Source organism: Pithys albifrons, chromosome 21 (genome assembly GCF_047495875.1).
Source record: "Pithys albifrons albifrons isolate INPA30051 chromosome 21, PitAlb_v1, whole genome shotgun sequence".
Lineage (NCBI taxonomy): Eukaryota > Metazoa > Chordata > Aves > Passeriformes > Thamnophilidae > Pithys > Pithys albifrons.
This window is the reverse complement of record NC_092478.1, coordinates 3,204,625-3,224,704: the sequence shown is the minus strand read 5'-3', so window position 1 is coordinate 3,224,704 and position 20,080 is coordinate 3,204,625. Positions and strand designations below refer to the sequence as shown.

At 47.5% G+C, this 20,080-nt stretch overlaps 1 protein-coding gene across 7 annotated transcripts in view; it reads left to right on the top strand.

Annotated features, from left to right (window-relative positions):
- The window catches only part of RFFL (ring finger and FYVE like domain containing E3 ubiquitin protein ligase), a 28,778-nt gene extending 9,483 nt beyond the window's left edge, over positions 1-19,295 (top strand). For 6 of the 7 annotated variants that reach the window (XM_071575244.1, XM_071575243.1, XM_071575249.1 and 3 more), the window contains 6 exons: positions 8,353-8,540; positions 11,939-12,343; positions 13,892-13,978; positions 14,475-14,682; positions 15,848-15,871; positions 16,780-19,295. In XM_071575244.1, coding sequence (XP_071431345.1) covers positions 8,358-8,540; positions 11,939-12,343; positions 13,892-13,978; positions 14,475-14,682; positions 15,848-15,871; positions 16,780-16,961 — 1,089 coding nt within the window. In that variant the 5' untranslated portion in view covers positions 8,353-8,357 and the 3' untranslated portion in view covers positions 16,962-19,295. Of the gene's footprint in view, positions 1-1,237; positions 1,850-8,352; positions 8,541-11,938; positions 12,344-13,891; positions 13,979-14,474; positions 14,683-15,847; positions 15,872-16,779 lie in introns of those variants that run through there. The other variant, XM_071575245.1, reaches the window with a different exon arrangement.
- The last annotated feature ends 785 nt before the right edge of the window (positions 19,296-20,080 follow it).

The following is a 20,080-nucleotide window of genomic DNA, read 5'->3' as shown; positions in this document are numbered from 1 at the left end:
CTGCCTTTGGAATCAGCTTCCCAGGAACTGCTCTAGAATTCACACAGCTTTGCAAAACCATTCTCTCAATTTTCAGATGGGAATTGCAGTGCTCTGATTTCAAAGAGGTGCTTGAAAGCTGAGCCCCTTTGTGCTTGTAACAGTGTGGTGGGATTTTAGGTGCTTCCACTGGAGATCTGTCTTTAAACCTTCTACCAAACAGAGCATCCTGTGCTGCTGGGAGTGAGCTTGCAGATTACTCAGAGCATGTTGATAAATGCTGATACAGCTGCAGAATGGCCTTAGAATAAATACTCACTGTGTTTTTTCCACCTATTTCAGAACTCCTAATTTTCCTCTCATCCAAGGAAATTCTCCAAGGTCTTACCTTGCAAATGGTTTACTCACCATAAACCAGGTTGTAGCAGCGTGAAAGGGTCTTTGTCTGCATGGTGGTTTCCTCTGTAACTGGTGGTTTCCTCTGGACCTGGGGGGACTGATTGACAGGAAGCTCAACAGGAGCCAACAGTGTGCCCAGGTGGCCAAGAAGGCCAATGGGATCCTGGCCTGGATCCAAACTAGCGTGGCCAGCAGGCCCAGGGCAGTGACCCTTCCCCTGGACTCTGCACTGGTGAGGCCACACCTTGAGTGTTGTGTTCAGTTCTGGGCCCCTCAGTTCAGGAAAGAGATTGAGGGGCTGGAGCGGGGCCAGGGAAGAGCAACGAGGCTGGAGAAGGGACTGGAGCACAAGTGCTGTGGGGAGAGGCTGAGGGAGCTGGGGGTGTTCAGCCTGGAGAAGAGGAGGCTCAGAGGTGACCTCAGCTCTGTCTGGAACTCCCTGAAGGGAAGTTCTGGCCAGGTGGGGGTTGGTCTCTTCTCCCAGGCACTCAGCAATAGGACAAGGGGGCACGATGGGCTCAAGCTCTGCCAGGGGAAATTGAAGTTGGAGATCAGAAGAAAGTTCTTTGCAGAGAGAGTGCTCAGGGATTGGAATGGGCTGCCCAGAGAGGGGGTGGATTCCCCATCCCTGGAGGTTTTTCAACTGAGCTTGGCCGTGGCACTGAGTGCCATGATCTGGTAAAGGGACTAGAGTTGGACCAGGGGTTGGACTCGACGATCTTGGAGGTCTTTTCCAACCCAATCCATTCTATGATTCTTTGTTGTGTGGGTGCTGCTCCTGCCCCGCAGTGAGTTCCGCCGGGCTCAGGGTGGCTGTGCCGAGCTCCTGGCCCCGCTCCAGCCCTTCCCGCTCCGCACCCTGCCCCGCTGCGCTGCCCTGTTTACTTTCTGCTCCCTGCTAAATGCATGTCACTTCCTTCATTAACATGCTGGGGCGCAGCCAGATTCCCTTCCTCGGGCTCGCACACTCGGAGCAGCAGCGCACCGGGGCGGGCTCACGCTGCCCCAGCAGCTGCTCGCCCCGCTCCTCCCTGCCCGCCTTGGGATCCGCGGGGGTTTCGAGACCCCTGACACCCACAGGCAGCGGCGTTTGGAGGAATCTCCGAGGTGCGGCTGTGTCAGGCTGTGCTGAAGGGAACCGAAGATGGGTTGTTACTGGAGGGCGCGGGCGGCACCTGCAGCCACGCTCTGTGCGCACCCAGCCGGGCAGGTGTAGCCGCAGCGCGGGCATGGCGAGCCGCTGTCAGCCCCCTCTGGCTGTGGGAAGCAGCCGCTGGACGTGAGTGTTGGATGCAGGCACTCCTGGATGCACAGAATCCTCCCCAAGGAGCCACAGGAACCCTGAACTCGGAGCTGGGACTGTGCTCGGCGTGGACCGACCCGAGCGCTCTGACCTCATAGGTGCGCAGGTTCTCGCCTGGGAAGTTTCAGACTCACATCAAAGTTGCTGATCAGACCGGTGGGCAATCAGGTATTTGTCTTTGTAAGGATGTTGCTTTTGTATGCTCAGGTGATTAGAGATGGGAAATGTCTCCAGACATTTGGAAGGCAGAGAACAAAATGGGAAAATGCCTCCTCCTTTTAACCCCAAATCGCTGTGTCTGTCCTGTTTCTAGCTGTGATACAGTGCTGGTATTTAGTTGCCCATTTTTTTAAGGTGTGCATGCTGTCACCTTGGGCACAGATGAACTGGTTCCTTTACCTATAAACACGTTTTTTGTATCCCTCCATAAAAATCTGATGTGCTCAATCCAGTTGTTACATCCAGCAGAGGAGATGTACATACTTTATGACAGATGGCCAGGGCTGGTCCCATCTTTTCCTTTTCTCATGCTCTGTGCTGGTTGAGACACCCTGCCATGCTCAGACTGGCAAGCTGCCTCCTTCCCTTGTCCCTCCTGTGAGTGGCTCACTCGCTGACTTTTCCAGCTGTCCCAACATATGGTTGCTCCCATTTCTCACAATTCAGGTCTGTGTGCCTGGGACACAGGCTGATAGAAATAATGCTTTTTGCATAAATCTCATTTGAGCAGATAATCTATAGGTCTGTTATGAAGTAGAAACTAATTTTTGACTAAGCTGTGAATTCAGTTTGTAAGTGGTGGGTTATTAGAGCAACTAATTTTAGCAAAGGATTTCTTATCAGTGCAGGTTTACTGGGAAAAGGAAGTACTAAATTGTAACAATGAACAACTGCCCAATGCCTTTGAGGAGGCACCAAGGTGGTTAACTCATTAAATACTTAAACCACTTCAACAGCATTCATGAAAGTGAGATCTGGTTAATTTAGGAATTTTAAAGGTGCATTAGCAATACATGAATATTTTAAAGCCATACTGCCTTTTTCTGGCTTCCTGAACAGATTTCAGCAATCTTCAAACTCCTAGAAATGGCAGGAGCTGCTGCTTTTGTGAACAGCATCATCCCAGGCTTGCTGTGTTGCCTTCAGAGTTGTGTCTTTGCTGTTGTGGAGCCACAGGATGGGTGCCAAGCTGGACTCCTGTTGTTGTGGAGCATCTGTAGTTCATCATAGCAGGTTCTGAGGGCAGTGAGGGGGTAGCAAGGGGGATGGTTTCCTGACAAATGAGGTGCAGAGAGGAGCTTGATGGCTCAGGGAGCTGATGGAAAAGCAGCTCACTGTGGTGAGCAGAGTCCTCTCTAAATTAGGAGGTGTGAAGCAGCTCTTAGAGCTGATGAGGAAACACCACTGGAAGCTGCTGTCCTACATCTCCTTCCCTGCTGTCCTTCATCTCCCTCCCTTTTTGGCACCCTGTGTCATCTGCAGCAGCTCCAGGGTCCTCAGCCCTGCTGTTAAAGGCCTCGCAGGAGCAGAACTACTTGTTGCTGTGGCTTCTCCTCATGTGGGAGTAAAATCAGCTGCCTCTGGGAGCTCAGTTCCTTTTGATCCCTTAATTTCAGTGTCTCGTTGGTGCTACTGCATTCCAGCTGCTGAACTCCTGAGTAGTCAGGAAAAGAAGGCAGGCCCAGTCCTCCAGAGCTTTATTACACAGAACTGGAAGCTCGCTGGTTCTGAGGTGTTCCTTTTGCTTGTTCTAGTCCCTTAGTTTTTGTACTCTTAGGAAAATAAAGGGAAGTTTTATATTCAAACATGGGGCACAGTTTCCCTCTACAGTCACAGCCTCCCCTTTGATAAAATCCAAATAACATGTGTAATAACTCCTGTGTGTAGGCACAGATGTCTGATACTGCAGCTAGCAAGGTCATGGCAATAATATTGCATATATATTGTGAGAACCTGAGTTCAAACACTTTTTTAAATGAAGATGGAAATCATAAGATTCAGGCCTGCATTATGAATCCTGTCTTCAGCTGTGTCTGGGAGGAAGACTTTGACATCACTGGTTTGTCCTCCAGAATTAAATCATGCTTGCAAATTTATACAAAAGTCATGCTGGTGTATAGAATGTGTTAATGAGCAGGTGATGAAATGAATTTCCCTCTTGTGTTTAAATTCAGTGAAGAGAGTCGTGGCATCCACAGCTTCATAATGGAAAAGGAAAGAAATGGATTTTAAAAAGCAGTGGAGCAGAGCATGATGGAGTGCTGGCACTGCTTTGCCCACAGAACAGGGCAAGCAACTCCCTGCCAATTTTATTGGATTTCTTCTGGCTTCTCTTAAAGCAGCTCAAGAAATAAGATACAAGTCCCCCTTCCCAAGGTGGTATTGCCACGTGGGAGGATGTGCTTGCAAGTCTGGGATAGACTGTTTGATCTCGTGTCTCCACCCTTGGTGAAACTCCTTCTCCCTGTGCTCTGGCAGAAGCTCCAAGTGCCACGTGCAGTTGGGATTTAGGGCAGGTGGGTTTTGGCTGTCAGAAGTCACTGCTGGGAGAATTCCAGTTTGCCAAACCCACACTCAGGTCCATGGGGGGAACAGTTGTTTCTGTGTCTCCCATTAGCCAGGAGGAGCATTTTGTCCAGGAGTGATGCTGGTATCAGTAATGCCTGAAACATCAGTCCTGCCAGTAAATCAACAGCTTTTATTTGAGATGTTCCTCGAGGATTCCTGACATCCATGATGTCATTGATTTTCCAAGCTATCATGTTGATATTAGTCAGGTTACTGGAAGTGTCTACCCAGCCCTTTCCACTGGGCATTTCTGTGTCACTTCAGGGCAGCTGTGGAGCTCCTTTGGGTGCAGAACAGAGGACAGAGAAGCTTTGCACAGGGCAGGGCTTTGTGGTTCTGACCTTCAGACTACCCTGGGAAATGAGCAGTTCCTCATTGGTGCTGACCAGGTACCTCTGAACAGGTAACAAAATAAATAAGGGGATCATTTGGCTGTAGGGGACATTGTAGAGTTATCAAGGAAACTGCCATCCTGAAATCTCACTGCTCTCCCTGTGGCATGGCTTGTTTCCTCCGGTCTAAAGTTCATCCTGTGTGGTAGAACAAAGGAAAAATCCCTCTTGAAGCAGCTGCTGAGTCTTACCTGTTTGTTGTTGTTGTCTTAGTGCAGCTGCAGGAGATGTTTGAGGTGTGTCCTCCTTCCCCTTCTGAAGGCAGACACCTTTGGAAAGCTGTTACCGATCAGAGACAGTCCTGGTTGGTGGACATTTCCCTTCCATGTTTTTGTAGCTTTGCAGGATTAAAGTTCTTCCAAAGCAATGTCTGATCCTTTGTTGGCCTTTTCATTCGCTGGCAGTCACAGAGCTACACCCAGCTGAACACTGAGCTCTGTCTTGCTTTATCCCAGTTTGTGCACTGCCTTGTGTTTGTCTTCCCAGTGTTTGACATGTTGCAGTGTTCCAGAGGGAATTAACAGGCTTGTCTTTTAGGGAAACAGTTTTTGGGGGCAGGCAGTGGGATTTGTGCACTCTGTTACCGTGGGTGGCCTGCAGCTTGCAGGGGTCCTTGAGACAGGAAGGGAGCTTAACCAAAGGCTTGTTTGGCTGTGCAGCTTTCACCTTGTTTAGATTTGCAATTCCCAGGAAGAAATTAAACCTCCAAAGAAGATAATTTAACATAGAAGTTCTGTGTTTTAGCAATAGAAAAGCTGTGTTAACTTCTGAGTGGGATGGAGAGCTTGAAAATTAATGTGCAGAGAGAAGGGTAATTGTTTCTTTTATCAGTGCCATCTAAAGTAGGTGTTTGATTGCAGTGCAGAGCTGACACAGATGGGCGATGGGTTCTCTCTGCTCATGGAACGCTTCTCTCCATGGATTTATTGGGATCTGGTTGGCAGCCTAAGTGCAATTTACACTCTTTATTGAGACCTGGTTGCCAGTCTAAGTGCAGTTTACAGTGCAGGATGTGCACATCAGTTACCCCAAGAATGCATCGTGTCAGGGGTGTGCAGATTTTCTCTCAAACCCTGCAATGTGCTGATCCTGCAGGGAGGGCTCAGGGCTGAGCTCACACTGGGGGTTTGTTTGAAAGGCTCTGTCAGGACAGCAGAACTCTGACCAGCCAAACACAGCGAGGTTTTTGAAAGGATTAAAGATGCCACTAAACTGCAGACACTGGAACAGCACCAGACTGCAAAAGCTTCACAATTCAAGTACATCAGCCCAAAAGATTGAACTCAGCTTAAAAAAAAATAAAAGAACAGAACAGTGTGTTGGGATATTATACCAAATAAGCTTTAGGATTCATACCAGCCCCGTTCCCTGGGGAATCTGGAGTTTCACAGTGGCAATACTGACTGAGGGGAAAGGAATGAATTGGCTGTGGAGCTCAGAGATGTTTTATTTCCAGAAGTTTATAAAATTGAGCAGTTGCTCAACACTGTCAGTGATGGACCTGATTTTTAAGACATAAAAGAAACGTACTTCAGGAACTCCTGTGTGAGACAGAAAGGCAGAGGAGGCAATTTGTATTCTGCTTACCCCTAAGTGATGGCACACGGTGTGTGCTGCAGAAACTGAATGCCCAGATGAATTCAGATTTCTTTGTAAACTCCCCAAAGCAAGTTTATAGCAGTGTATTTTTGGAATAGTGCTGCATAGGAGGTCTTGGGAGACTTCAAAACTGAGCATTTTCCACTGGAATTTAGGTAAGTGTCTGTGTGTGTCTGTATGTATGTATGTGTATGTGTAGTTTGACTGGAAAAACATAAACAAGTGATTGTGTCTCAGATATAATTGTTTCCCACGCAAGTTACCAGAAGTCAGTGTTTGATTTTTCTTGTTTTACTGACATTGACTCACTGTGTGATGATTTAGCCTTGTCATGCTGTAAATTCAACTGGCATATATGAAATTAGGGGCCCCACTGCCCTTGCTTTTCTTTTATCTGTTTAGGTTTTGTAGCTGTAAATCTGTAGAGGGATTTGGGATAAAGCTGAAGAGCCACCCTTGATTTTCTTTAACTGCTCTATACCGTGTAATTTGAGTTTGTTTTCTTTTCCCAATGCACAAACCCAGGGTATTGCAGCTTGGTGAAACAGAGACAGCCTGTTAGAGCAAACTTAGACTCTCATACAGCCAAGTGGAACATAAAATTCATCTTATCTTCACATGGAATTCTGGTAACAACTGCCCTGAGCTGTATTTGCCCCTTCCCACCAAAGGCACATCGTGCTGGGCTGGGCGTGGGGGCTTTGCAGGGGAAGGATCATCACTTTCCAACTGATTGAAGGAAACAAATCCAGTAGAATAGAACAAAATTCTTCCTTTTATTCAGCCCTGGGAACATGGGGAATAATTCCACCACAGACAAGTTCAACAAGACTTTTGTGTTTCCAGGTTTATATACTTAGTTACAACTGATAACCCCTCCCCAAAGTCCAGCAGGGTATTTGGGGTGATCTGAACAGCTCCAATGGGCTGCTCTCATCTCTGCAGCTTTGTATTTCCTTTAACTAAACAACGTTACAGCTTCAAGCCTCAACCTATTTCTTACAGCCTATTATTTCTTACAGCTTAGCCTTTAATCTAAACAAGGTTTTGGTTTATTTCTTCAAGTTCAGCTCATGTTACAGGGTGAAATTCCTCTTTGTCTAAAGCTCTGCCTGGTTAACAGAACTGACAAACTAAGGTACAAGCTAAAATCAAAAATTAACATAAAATACAAAGTTAGTACAGTTCTGATTAAAAATTAGCAAAGACCATACGATTTGATGGAGAAGGGATAAAATCCATTTCCTTGAGGGGTCACTGTATCAAAGCACTGTTACAAACACAAATGCTGGTGGCAGTTTGGCTGCACTTGGTGCCTCGTCCCCCCTCAGCTGTCACTGCCCTGTCCCCTCTGTTAGAAACAATTAAGGTTTTGCTGAAGCTCAAGGAACTGTAAGAGAATAAGGGAAGGGGTAAATTTCCAATGGTTTTTTGTGCCTTTGGAGGGGAGTGGAGGATCTTGGGCAGGCAACAAACCAGGCCAGACTGTGAACCCCAATTCCTGCCAGTAGGAAGAGGGGACAGGGATCTTTTGGCTTGGAAAGGGTATAAAAAGTTCTGTTTCTTTTTGTTCAGGGTCTGTCTCCTGGGCCAGAGGGACACACCCGATTTGGGTGAATTTGTTAAATAAAAGTTTAGTTTTGCTTTGATGACTTTGTCCCCTCTACATTTTTATTGGTAAAATGTGAGCATTTCTCACACCTCTGGGGCAGTCCTGTGGTGCAAAGGAGAGCACTCTGGGCTCTGAATCCCAAGGTCGTGAGTTCGAGTCTCAGTGGGACCGTCCCCTGGCAGTTCAACCCCTCCCTGCCATCCCATCCCGTCAGATCTCGGATGCTCAGCAGGGTCAGCCCCGGTCAGTGCCGGGGGCTGTGACAGTCCCGAGGGCTTCCCAGTCACTGTCCAAGCTCACTCTGCCGCGGCAGATGGACCTTGGGGCTGAAACGGTGGGGCCAGTTCTGAGCACACTGTGCCTCTCCTGAACAATCCACTGTGCAGGCTGGAAGGGCACGTGGGGAGAGCCCTTCCCAAAGCTTCATTCTCAGAGTTTAGCCACGTATAGCTATAGATACATGTATCTATATGTAACCCGTGTGCTGTCCCCATGTGCAGGTACCATGTGGGCGAGCTGCTGTAACTGGCTGTGCCTCGACGCCTCCCCCGAGGAGCTGCAGCCGCCGCCGCCGCCTCCCCGAGCCCAGGCCTATTCCAACCCCGGGTACAGCTCCTTCCCCTCGCCCACGGCGCCCGAGCTGAGCTGCAGAGCCTGCGGGCTGCGCCTGGACAGCCCCGCCGGCAAGGTGAGTGCGGCCCTGCCCCTGCTCACCCAGAGAGCCATCGGGAAAGGAATCACGTGAGAGGTCTCTGACTGAGGATATTCCATGTGGGAAAAGAGCTTGTCTCGGCTTCTGGGTCTGCAGGCATCCTTTCACAATTAGGCACCATTAATGTGGCTGGAAGGGCTTAACCTTCACTACACTTGGCTTTCCCAGGCCTGGAAGGAGAAAGGCAAACTGCTGATAATCACTTAAAAGAAGCATTAACTTAAACATGAGGTCATAGAATCATAGAATGGATTGGGTTGGAAAAGACCTCCAAGATCATCAAGTCCAACCCCTGGCCCAACTCCAGTCCCTTTACCAGATCATGGCACTCAGTGCCACGGCCACGCTCAGTTTAAAAACCTCCAGGGATGGGGAATCCACCCCCTCTCTGGGCAGCCCATTCCAATCCCTGAGCACTCTCTCTGCAAAGAACCTTTTTCTGATCTCCAACTTCAATTTCCCCTGGCAGAGCTTGAGCCCATCGTGCCCCTTGTCCTATTGCTGAGTGCCTGGGAGAAGAGACCAACCCCCACCTGGCCAGAACTTCCCTTCAGGCAGTTCCAGACAGTGCTGAGGTCACCTCTGAGCCTCCTCTTCTCCAGTTATTATTATTTAAAAACACTAATGTCTTTTAAAAAGAAAACCGAAGTTCTGGCAAGAAGTTCAGTGATGTTTGTGCCTTCAGTAAAGGAAGATCTGCCTGTTTCTTTTCCAAACTTCCCCCTCAAACTAAAAAGCCAGAAAAGGTTATTGAGGGTGTGTGTAGAATTGCTGAAGAAAAAAAAAGTCCCAAAACCAAATCCAAATTTATTTTATCTTGTCTGTAAACTTCATTTGTAAATATATAGACTCCAAAACAAGTGCTGCTACAAGACTTTTGATTTGCCTGTTTTCCATCCTGGCCAGACCTCTGGTGTGAAGTGTTTCAGTGCTGTGTGAGCATCAGTCAGACATGGCCTGGCCTTTTAGGAACAGGCTTTAATATACAACACTTTAAAATAATCATTCTGAAGAGCCCAGTGCCTTCAATCACTGCCCTGTAGTTCAGCAAATATATCAAAGCTGTAAAAGCTGGTTGATGCTGAGCTGTGTCCAACTGTGCCTGTTTAAACACTTGGTGCTCAGATACAGGCTGGGGAGTTGTTTGTCTGAAGGTGCATCCGAGTGCTGAACTGATAAGCCAGAGATATGCCTGGGTTTATTTTGAATTCTCAAACATATAATTTGGTAACTCAGACAGGCTGTTATTACTGTTAATGGCTGCAAGAAACACTTCAGATAACTCAGTCCTTGCTCTGTTCTTGCTCATGTGATACCAAGAGATGGGAGTGCTCCAGGGGTGGTTTTCTGGCTGGAAGGTCCTTGGCAATACTGTGGTTCCCTTTGGAACAGGTTTGGCAATCTGTAGGGCACAGGGAGGCTTCCCCTGCCAGAGGAACGTGGGGTTGTTTGGGGGTTTTTGGGTAGTTTTGTGGGCTTTTTGTGGTGTTGGTTTTTTTAGTTTATTAGGGTTTTTTTTGGTCTTAGTTCTCATTGCTGTTATGTCAGAAATGGGCAACTGAGAGAGGGCAAGTTGTCGGTGAGGTTATTTTCCACTTCTCTGCCTTTGTGGAGTGTTTGTTCCCCTGCTCTGGACACACACAGGCCTCAGTTCCTGTCTGTGCCCTGGAAACCTCCCCAGAGACAGGACTGCTCCTGCAATCACGGGGCAGAAAAGTCAGCGACATGTTAATGGTGTTGATAACGACCAGGTTAAGGAAGACTTCTCAAAAGTGGATGTTCTGTGGGAATTGCCCTTCCTGCCTTGCTTAGTGATGATGGAAGTCTCTTTTCCTTGGCAGGGCCCCAAACAGGGCTCTGGGGATGAGGTTTCAAGTTTGCATGACTAGAGGTTCTCTCTGTGGTGGATGTTTGCTTGTCTTAAAACGCTTGGGGAGGAAATTGGGATTCTTTCCACTCTAAGTGTATCCCAGGGTCCAAATGAGAGGCCTGTTGGTGTTAATTGGAAGGGTTGTGAGCAGCCAGGGGGCTCCAGGCTGTAAAGGGGATCACAAGGAGCTTTTGTAGGCAAGTGGTGCTTTTCCACCCTGTAAAACATGAGAAACACCTGCTTTCTTTGAACTGTGTAGGTAGAGATGTTCTTTAATCACCACAACCAATTCATAAAACAATTTTTTTTGTCTTTGAGTTTGTATTTGTTGCTTCTCCAGCTCCACGTGTGTATTTTTCCTGGTGCAAAGGAAGGATCAGGATGTCAGGATTTCAGAGATGGTGCTTGGCCACTCTGAGGCTGTGAATTAGCTTTTTTAACCAGCACTGAAACCACTTCTTTCTTCCCTCAGGGCTTTTTAAAAGGCGCTTAATGTGGCTGTTCTGCTGCTATTCCTACTGGAAAATGTAGAATTTGCCTTTCCAAAGTGTTGAACAGTCAAGTTTCTGCTGAAGTCAACACGGACTGTGAGTGCTTGGAACTTCTGAAAATCGAGCCCTGAGTGACAAGATCAGAACAGTATCAAATATAAACATTAAACACAATTTAATCTGTAAAGTTTTTAAATGTCTGGGGCCTAATATTTCCAAAACTTCCAACACTTTCTGTCTAGCTCTAACTGGCACACAGCGTGTGTATTATTTTCAAAATAAGCTATTTTTGTTGTATAAATAAATGTTGAATTCTTTGATGTCTGTCAGACACTGTGAGCTTTGCTGTTCCCTTTCCCTCTTATGGTGAAACAAAAATTCATTTAGTGATTGCAGGAAATTGGAGGGAAAAAAAGGCAGGGGGGAGGTAATTTAAAGCAATTTATGAAATAGAGAAATGTTTCTAAGCAGTTCACTCCAATGTTGGGGCTTTTTGAATGCAGAGGGATAGGCACAACTGGCTGGACTTGTGCAAGTCTCCTGCCTCAGTCTCCTGATTTCCTGTCCCTTAAACTGTATGAGCCAGTGCAGAAAACTCTTGTCATGTGAGGGAACCATCCAAGAGCAGAAGTGTCAGGGTGGGTTTGACCCTGAGATCAGCTCAGCTGGTTAAAACTTGGCTGTAATAACACCAAGTCATGGGTTCAATCCCCTCTGTGGGCCTTTGACTTCAGAGTTGGACTCCATGATCCTTGTGGGTCCCTTCCAGCCCAGAATAGTCTGTGATTCTGTGATGGAGTGTAGTCCAAGGACCATGAGGAACGCAGTGATCTGCTCAGGGATCAGTCCTTTCCTCATTTAGGAACACGGGTTACATACTTGGCACTTTCCCATAAATCCCAAGGTTTGGTTGTGCTTTAGCAGAGGCTGCTGCTCCCCTTGGCCTCTGGATGGGAGGGAATTGCTGCCCTGCTGGCACAGATGGTTTGATCCCTCTCCCCTCTCTTCACCAGCACATCTGCCTGGACTGTAAGAAGAGTTTCTGCACGTCCTGCTCCAGCCAGCCCGAGGGGGGGCCCCTGCTCTGCCACCTCTGCCAGCGCTTCCGAGCCACGGCCTTCCAGCGGGAGGAGCTGATCAAGATGAAGGTGAAGGACCTGCGGGACTACTTGGCACTCCATGAGATCTCCACAGAGTTCTGTCGTGAAAAGGAGGACCTGGTGCTTCTGATCCTTGGCCAGCAGCCTGTAATTAGCCAGGAAGATCAGATAAGAACAAACACTTTTAATACCAGAGCCTCTGGACAGCAAGACTTTGTGAGTCACCCCCCAACCAGCCTGGCCTCTTCTACCTCACTCGAGGAGTCTTCAGTGTCTACAGATCCCATCTCAGTTTCAGCAGCTCAGGAACACCAACAGGTACAGTCTCTGGCCAGAACCATCCTTTGCAAACTCATTCATCTCTGGTTTTGGAGTAACTACTCAGATGTTGCATGTGGTTTTGCTGTGTGAAGCTGTGACTTGCTGTCACTAATTTTGATGTGCCATTCATTAGTGGATTTTAATTTGGTGGGTGGTGCTGAGTATATCAAACAATCACTCTCAGAACAGCAGCACTGGCTTGGGATGGGTTTTCCCTGGTTCTCTGGTCCTCACTTGCATTGCCACAAGATGCTCCTGTGACTGGTCCTTTGGTGCTGACAACTTCTGACAACTGTGTGCAGGTGTAAAGAAATGGCTGATACTGTTCTTTAATTCCTGTGCCAGACGGGCACAGTGTAAAGCACTTTGGGAATTGGAACTGGGGAGAAAGATGACTGGAGGTGGGTGAGGATTTGGTGTCTCCAGCACTCAAATTAATAGAAAACAAACCCCGAGTCTGTTGCCAAGTCTTTGGTTTATGATGAACCTGCAGTTCTGACAAACCTCGTCAGGGGCATTTGAGCTTAATTATTTTTTATTGACCTTGCTTTGTTTGTCTTTCTGCTCTCTGCTGTGGGAAGTTTGCTCAGTGTCTGACATCTGCTCCTTGTCCTGTTACAAAGTTAATAGGTGTATTTAGTTCCTTGAAAACGTGTGTACCTTCTGCTTCCTCAGCAGATACGTCTGGTTCAAAGGAAGAGTTTTCCTGGGAGAATATTTTTTACAAATCATTAAAAGGCATTTTCATTCCCTGGTGTTCTGGATAGTGCCATTCCAGTTTTTACCAGCTCTGTTGCCTTCCCTTAGCCCTGTGATACATTTCAGGTTCTTGTCTCTGCTTGCCTGACATCCTGCCACAGTTTGGGCTCTTTGATGGTTATTGTTATTCTTGTGCTCTGTAAATATTAACAAGTCCCCACCTGAGTAAGTGGCATGGTGAGGTTACAGGCCCTTTGTCAGTAGGAAACAGAGGGGCAGGATGGCTGTGAGGGTGAGTCAGACACAATTATACTTCTTGTTGTATGAAGAGCCCAGAGCAGCTGCTCAGCTTTTTGTCTCCAGCTTTGCTGCTGCTGGTCCTTCACTCAGTGTCTCCTGTTTGCCCACCCCAAACCCACCTGAGGAGGGGCTTGTCTGGTGACTGTGAGATCTGTAGACTTTGAGCTGTGTTAGAGGAGGATTGAACAGAACCTTGCACTGCTCACCCCCGAGTGTCAGAGCTCTGACATCACATCACAGTGTGAAGGATTCCATATATACACATAGACTTGTGTGTGTAGAAATTTGGTCTCCTGCTCCAGCCTCGCAAGAGCATCATGTGGGATTTTACTGCCCAAGTTCTGTACTGGGGCTTTCAAGGTTCAGGGGTTGCACTTCAGTTTCAAAAAGTTTTGCTTTTGTTTGCTTAAGTGCCACACAGGAAAACCCCTCTGTGAGCCTGCCTGGCTTTGTACCTTGGGCTGCCCTTGTCCTTCCAGGGATTGCTGATTTCCCTCCAGACACCCACAGACACACCACTGGTGAAAACTTTATTCCCTTTTGTAGGCAAATGGTCACGTGCCTCCGAGCCCAGTCGGTGTGACAGCAGCTGAGGATGCAGCAGAAGAAGCACCAGCAGAGGAGGACACACAGGTTGGTGTGTCCTGGGACTGGATGACAAGGCAGACCAGGTTTTCTGGGCTGTGTTTGCTACCTTGGAATTGTTACTGCAGAGATGGGTGGCTGGACAGTAACTGAGCCTGACCACTGGCAGACCCAACCACCCCCTTCCTGTGGCAGCATCTTGTCCTACACAGAGAGAAGGAACTGGTGTCACTTGGACACTAATAATGGAAATGGTTTCTACCTTAAGACTTGTGTTTCTGATAGATGAAGAATTCAGAGTAACCAGTTTTATGTACATCCAACATGGACTCCTGCTCATGCACACATTGAAAGTTGATTCAAATTGTGGGTTTAGGTGTTGAGGGCAAGAATCACAGACTGTTCTGAGCTGGAAGGGACCCACAAGGATCATTGAGTCCAGCTCTTAAGTCAAGGGCCCACACAGGGGATTGAACCCACGACCTTGGCATCAATACAACCAAGTTTTAACCAACTCAATCATTGTGTCTTTGTTCCCTTCCAGTCTAGTGACTCTGAAGACAACCTGGTGCTGGGCAGGAAGGCTTCTCTCTCCGACCTGAGGAGCGTTGGGGACATCAACGCGCTCTCCGTGCGGCAGCTGAAGGAAATCCTCGCCCGCAACTTCGTCAACTACAAAGGCTGCTGTGAAAAGTGGGAGCTGCTGGAAAGGGTGACCCGACTCTACAGAGAGAAAGACCTTCAACATCTAGGTAATAACTTAGCAAATATGGGCCTGTTTTCCAGGTTTTCCGTTTTTATGGAGAGTTTTAGGAAAGAAGTAGAAATTATCTTAATGTTTCTGTTTCGTGCAAGTGAGGAGGGAATTCTGTGCACATTAAAGTAGCTGAACTCTGTTCACCACTATCTGTAGTTATTTGAGGAGTGTTGTGGTGGCTCTGGACAGTGACTGCTCTGTAGCAGCAACATGAGAGCTGTGCACCCTTCACCTCAGATGGTGTGTGGGCCTGGCAGATGCCACTGGGCGCTGCCACACCCACAGAACAGCTGGTGTGTGACTGGATGTGCTGTGGTGAGCTCTTATCTCTTGATTCACAGTAACTGGCAAAGTGATCAGGGAAATGCCCTGCCCAGGCAGGAAACTGCCACCAAAAGGCAAATTTCAGGGCACAAGCTCAGCACAGTGGCTGTGCAGCTGGGGCTTGGCTCTGTCTTATCACAGAACGTTCCTGCTGCACATGCTGGGCCTGCCCAGGGAGAGGGGAGGGGATGGAGGTGCACAGAGAATGTGTCTGCCTTGACTTTTAGGTGCCAGTTTGCACTTCTGGGGATTACTTAAAAATTACTTAAAACATTACTTACAAGTAAAACTGAAGCACTTTGATTTCACAGGTTTGTTTCTCAGTGCTGTCCAAAGTAGTGTTGTTTCCTTAAACACATCTCTCTGAGCACTGTCCTCTATAGCTGATACAAGACTTAAGACACTGCTTTGGGTTTATATTCTTCTTTCATTGTATCTTGTCTTTTCATGGACTTTATCCTTCTCTCTTAATCCCAGTTGCCTCTGTGTGTGTCCCAACAATCCTGGTGATTGTGTAACACCACAGGAACTGGCACAAGGGGCTGCTGCAGGTGCAGCACTGGGAGGCCAAACTCTGCACACAAGGCTGTCCTCACAGCTGGGACATGCCTTGGGTTGCTGCTTATCTCTGGGAAGCCTTGGCTGTTGTGTAAGATCAGTATGGGAGAAAGTTTCTTGCCAGTTGTTGAACCTGTCCTGCTCAGAGCTCAGCCTGAGCCTCCCGTGGGGATCAGCAAAAGCAGTTTTGGTTTAGCAACTCCCTCAGGGCTTTCAGTACCTGCCTGGTATTGTTTCTTTCCCAGTTCTCACCAAATCACTTTCTTTTTCTGTTGCAGTTTTGGACACAGACGATCAAACTGGTGAGTGATATCCTTAATTATGAACTTGTTTAGGTGGGAATAACTCTCCAAGATTGTCCAACTGTTTCCCCAGCACTGCCAAGGCCACCACTAACCATGTCCCCAATGTCACATCTACATGGCTTTTAAATCCCCCCAGGGTTATTTATTCCACCACTGCCCTGAGCAATGGTGGTTCCAGTACCTGAACACCCTTTTGGGAAAGAAATTTTCCCCAATATCCAATTTAAACCTTCCCTGGTACAACTTTAGGCCATTTCCTCTTGTCCTATTGGTTACCTGGGAAGAGACACCCATGATGCTTCATTTGCCTCATGGCTGAGAATCTCAGGGGGATTTGTTTTCATCATCACACACAATGCTGTGTAAAAGCTCAACCCTGTCCTGTGCCAGCTGAGGGAGCAGATACAGACACAAGGGGAATTCTTTTGTCCATGTGCAGAACTCCATTAGGGAAGCCCTTCATAGAATGGATTGGGTTGGAAAAGACCTCCAAGATCAGCAAGTCCAACCCTTGATCCAACCTCACTGTGATCACCAGCCCAGGGCACTCTGTGATCAGGATGTGGTGGATTCTCACTCAGTGCCACATCCATAGGATCACAGAATCATAGAATAGATTGGGTTGGAAAAGACCTCCAAGATCAGCAAGTCCAACCCTTGATCCAACCTCACTGTGATCACCAGCCCAGGGCACTCTGTGATCAAGATGTGGTGGATTCTCACTCAGTGTCACATCCATAAAATCATAGAATGGATTGGGTTGGAAAAGACCTCAAGTCCAACCCTTGGTCCAACTCCAGTCCCTTTACCACATCATGGCACTCAGTGCCACGGCCAATCTCAGGTTAAAAACCTCCAGGGATGGTGAATGTTCAGCATCAATCCATGGTCTCCTGTTCCCCCAGGTGGTGCTGGGCAGCCCAGCACCGAGGACAACCTGTGCAGGATCTGCATGGATGCACCCATTGACTGTGTGCTGCTGGAGTGTGGGCACATGGTGACGTGCACCAAGTGTGGGAAGCGCATGAGCGAGTGCCCCATTTGCCGCCAGTACGTCATCAGGGCCGTGCATGTCTTCAGGACGTAGTCTGTGAGCTTCAGGGATGCCTTAAAGCCTCTTCTGCTGGTAGGGAAATGGCTGAAATTGTTACAAATAGTTATGCTGGAGATTAGCAAATGGACCCCCCTGGATGGGAGGGGAGGAGGAAGCCTGGGGAAAACTGTCCTACTCGAGCCACGCCTGAGTCTGCTCCTCCCACCATCGTGCTTTACACCGCAGTGCCTGCACTCCTTGGAGCTCAGTGCCAGCAGTCATGGACCACCCACATCCCAGGATAACCTGATCCACTCTGCTGAGGACAGATGGATGCCCGGCTTTCCACCACAAAGATCAGCTCCAGAGGCTTTGTATTTTCCTCTGTATAATAAAAGTGAACTGGGGTCTCAAAAAGTGTCCTTTGTTTTGCTGCTCAGGCTACACCCAGCAACAACTTGATTTTTCCAAGATTAAAATGTCACTGTGCTTGTTAATTTTAATTTAATGTAAGATTTGTTGTGCTTGCAGGACAGGCAGACTGCCTCCATTTTCCCTAATTCCAGCCTAGTGCAATTGTGGAAAAATGTATAATTTGATAGGAATTTGCCTTTGTATTACTGAAAACTGCTGGCAGGGAGGCTCTGTGAACATTCAGCCTTGCTGTGTGTGGTGGTTTGTGTTTGCTGCCACGGGGAGGGAGGTGTCTGGTTTGACTGTTGTTGACTCTACAGCACAACCTGAACTGCCCTCACTGACTGGGAGCTACAAATCCAACCAAGGTTTCAGTCTTCCAGAGGGTTCAGTGAGGGAACCACTCGGTGGGAGAGCAGTGAGGACTCCACTGCTACACAATCATATTTAAGTACAGGTGACTTTTTCTTTTTAGAAGGGAGTCATGGGAGAAAGCCTTCATCTCCCCTGACTCCATGAGCAATCACCCCTGCAGCTTCCCCCATCCTCCTGGGCTCACTTTCACAGGTCTGTTATGTCCATACTGACCAAAAGCAGTTTATTTTGTACTTTCTGTGGGAAGGAGGGTCCATGGTCTGGTCCCTGAGAGCTGCCTGCCCTTCCAGCTCTCCTGGACAGCATGTTCAGGTGCTGAACTTGCCAGAGGTGATTGTCACTGGAGGATGTTCCCCTTAGTGGCTTGGAAACAGACAGTGTGTTTGGCTGCACAGCTGAGCTTCAGTCTTGATGCCTTAAGTTTCCATCACCATGGGATTGTACACTCATTCCAGGGCACGGGAGAAGTTGGGAACCTTTCCTGTCTGGCTGGGAGGAGAAGTGATCCCTCTGTGTTATCTGAGCCCCTGCCTGGCTGCTGGCAGAGAACAGCACAATCCCAGTGTCCCCTCAGCTCCTGGAGCATTCCAGGGGCAGTTACAGGAATGGCACCAAAGCTGCTTGTGCAGCAAGTGGTAATAATGTCAACAGCAAATTAAATAGTGTGTATTCTATACCAGGGAGTGTTGCATGAGTACAGTTCAGCTGCAGGGAAGGGAGGCACTCTGCTCTGCTGGAGCCAGGAGAGCACCTGAGGTGAGGGATCTGTGGCAGGACCCCTGCACTGTTGGGTGGCCTCAGAACTCCACCACAAGGCAACAGCTGCTGCAGTTTGCTGAACTAAACATGCTGAGCTTCACTGCTTTGCCTGGTCAGCTTGTTCTTTAATCTTTAGCTTGAGGTTTAACAGGTTCCAGCATGAGAAGGAACTGGTACAATTCAGTGCATCATGCTAGAAAAAAAAGGCAGGTAAGTAATTACGACTGTGTTTGCTCTTGGAGAGGGCACAGGGACCTCCAAGAGGTACAGGAATACACAGAGTGCTGAGCAGCCTCAGTAAATTCACTGTGAAAATTCATATTGTATTTTTCAATAAACTCAGGGCTGGGGGAATTCAGCAGGAAGATTATTCCCCTATGGACAGATGTACCTCTCCTTGTAGAGGGGAGGCTTATTTTCTACAGCAGATAAATCAAGTTGCAGATCAACAACTGAAATTTTAGGGATGAGAAGATGCACCCACCCTGTGACTCCAGAATGTGCTTTCTGAAGGGAGGACTCTTCTTACTTCCCTTGTAAAAATGAATTCTCTACTTTATGGATATGAGTGAGTTGTTTTAAAGGAAAATCAAAATCTGGAGGAAACTGATTAATGATGCAAAGGAATAGAATATTTTGAACTAATAAAGTAAATGAAAATATTTATGTGCTTTATGGACATTGTACATTGTTTAAAGACTTTAAAGGTTAATATTCTACTTGACAGGGCATGTTATTCTCTATTAAATCCTCTTGGTACTATGATGGTTAAACTTACTAGTTTTGGTACAGAAGTTTGGTTTATAATTTTATAATAAAGTTGAAATGTGATTTAGTTAATCTTGTTTCTGACTCTGTTACAACACGCAGGGAGAAAGCAGAGGGATCCCACAGCTGCTGCTGGAGCTCAACCAGACATTGCTTAAATACTCTTAGTAGGGGGTACAAAGTGTAGAAGAAAACAGTGACCTGACATCAAATGCACGTGGCCATTTGCAAAGCAGTTAAAATGAGTATTTCCAAACCCTCCCTTTCCTTATTTCATTAATATTCAGGTACTTGCAATAGTTTTGAACAGCTTCCCAGAAGGAGTTCTCAGTTATCCTAAAAGATGGAGGTGCTGGAGTTCCTTTCTCAGCTTTTACTTGTTGAAACATGAATAGTAGAACACAGGAGCAACATACTCTGGAAAACAAACACTCCAGGAGGATACCTGGATAATGCCACAGCAGTTGCTCCAACAGAGGCTTATTTGGTGTCCTGGTTTTAATATGAAACCCACACCAAGGTGCAAATGCTGCTGCTGCTGCAGACCTGAGTTGTGTGTCAGAGACAGGAGAGAGAAAACAAACCAGGAGAGGGACCCGTGACCTGTGTGTGAATTGTACCCACACAGCAAACTTATCCTGGCACTACAGCCAAGCTTCACGTCTTGGGTGGTCTGTTTTCCTGTCCAGGCAGAGAATAAACTTTGGAAAGTAAGTCCTGAGAGCACAGGAGAAACTGCTTCAGTTTTATTTCTTTTTCTATAAAAATACCCAAACTTTAAAAACCCAAGGAGACTAAACCAGCACCTGGATGAGTGCAGTGGTCTACAACATGGGCAGGAAAATGGGATTCAGCAG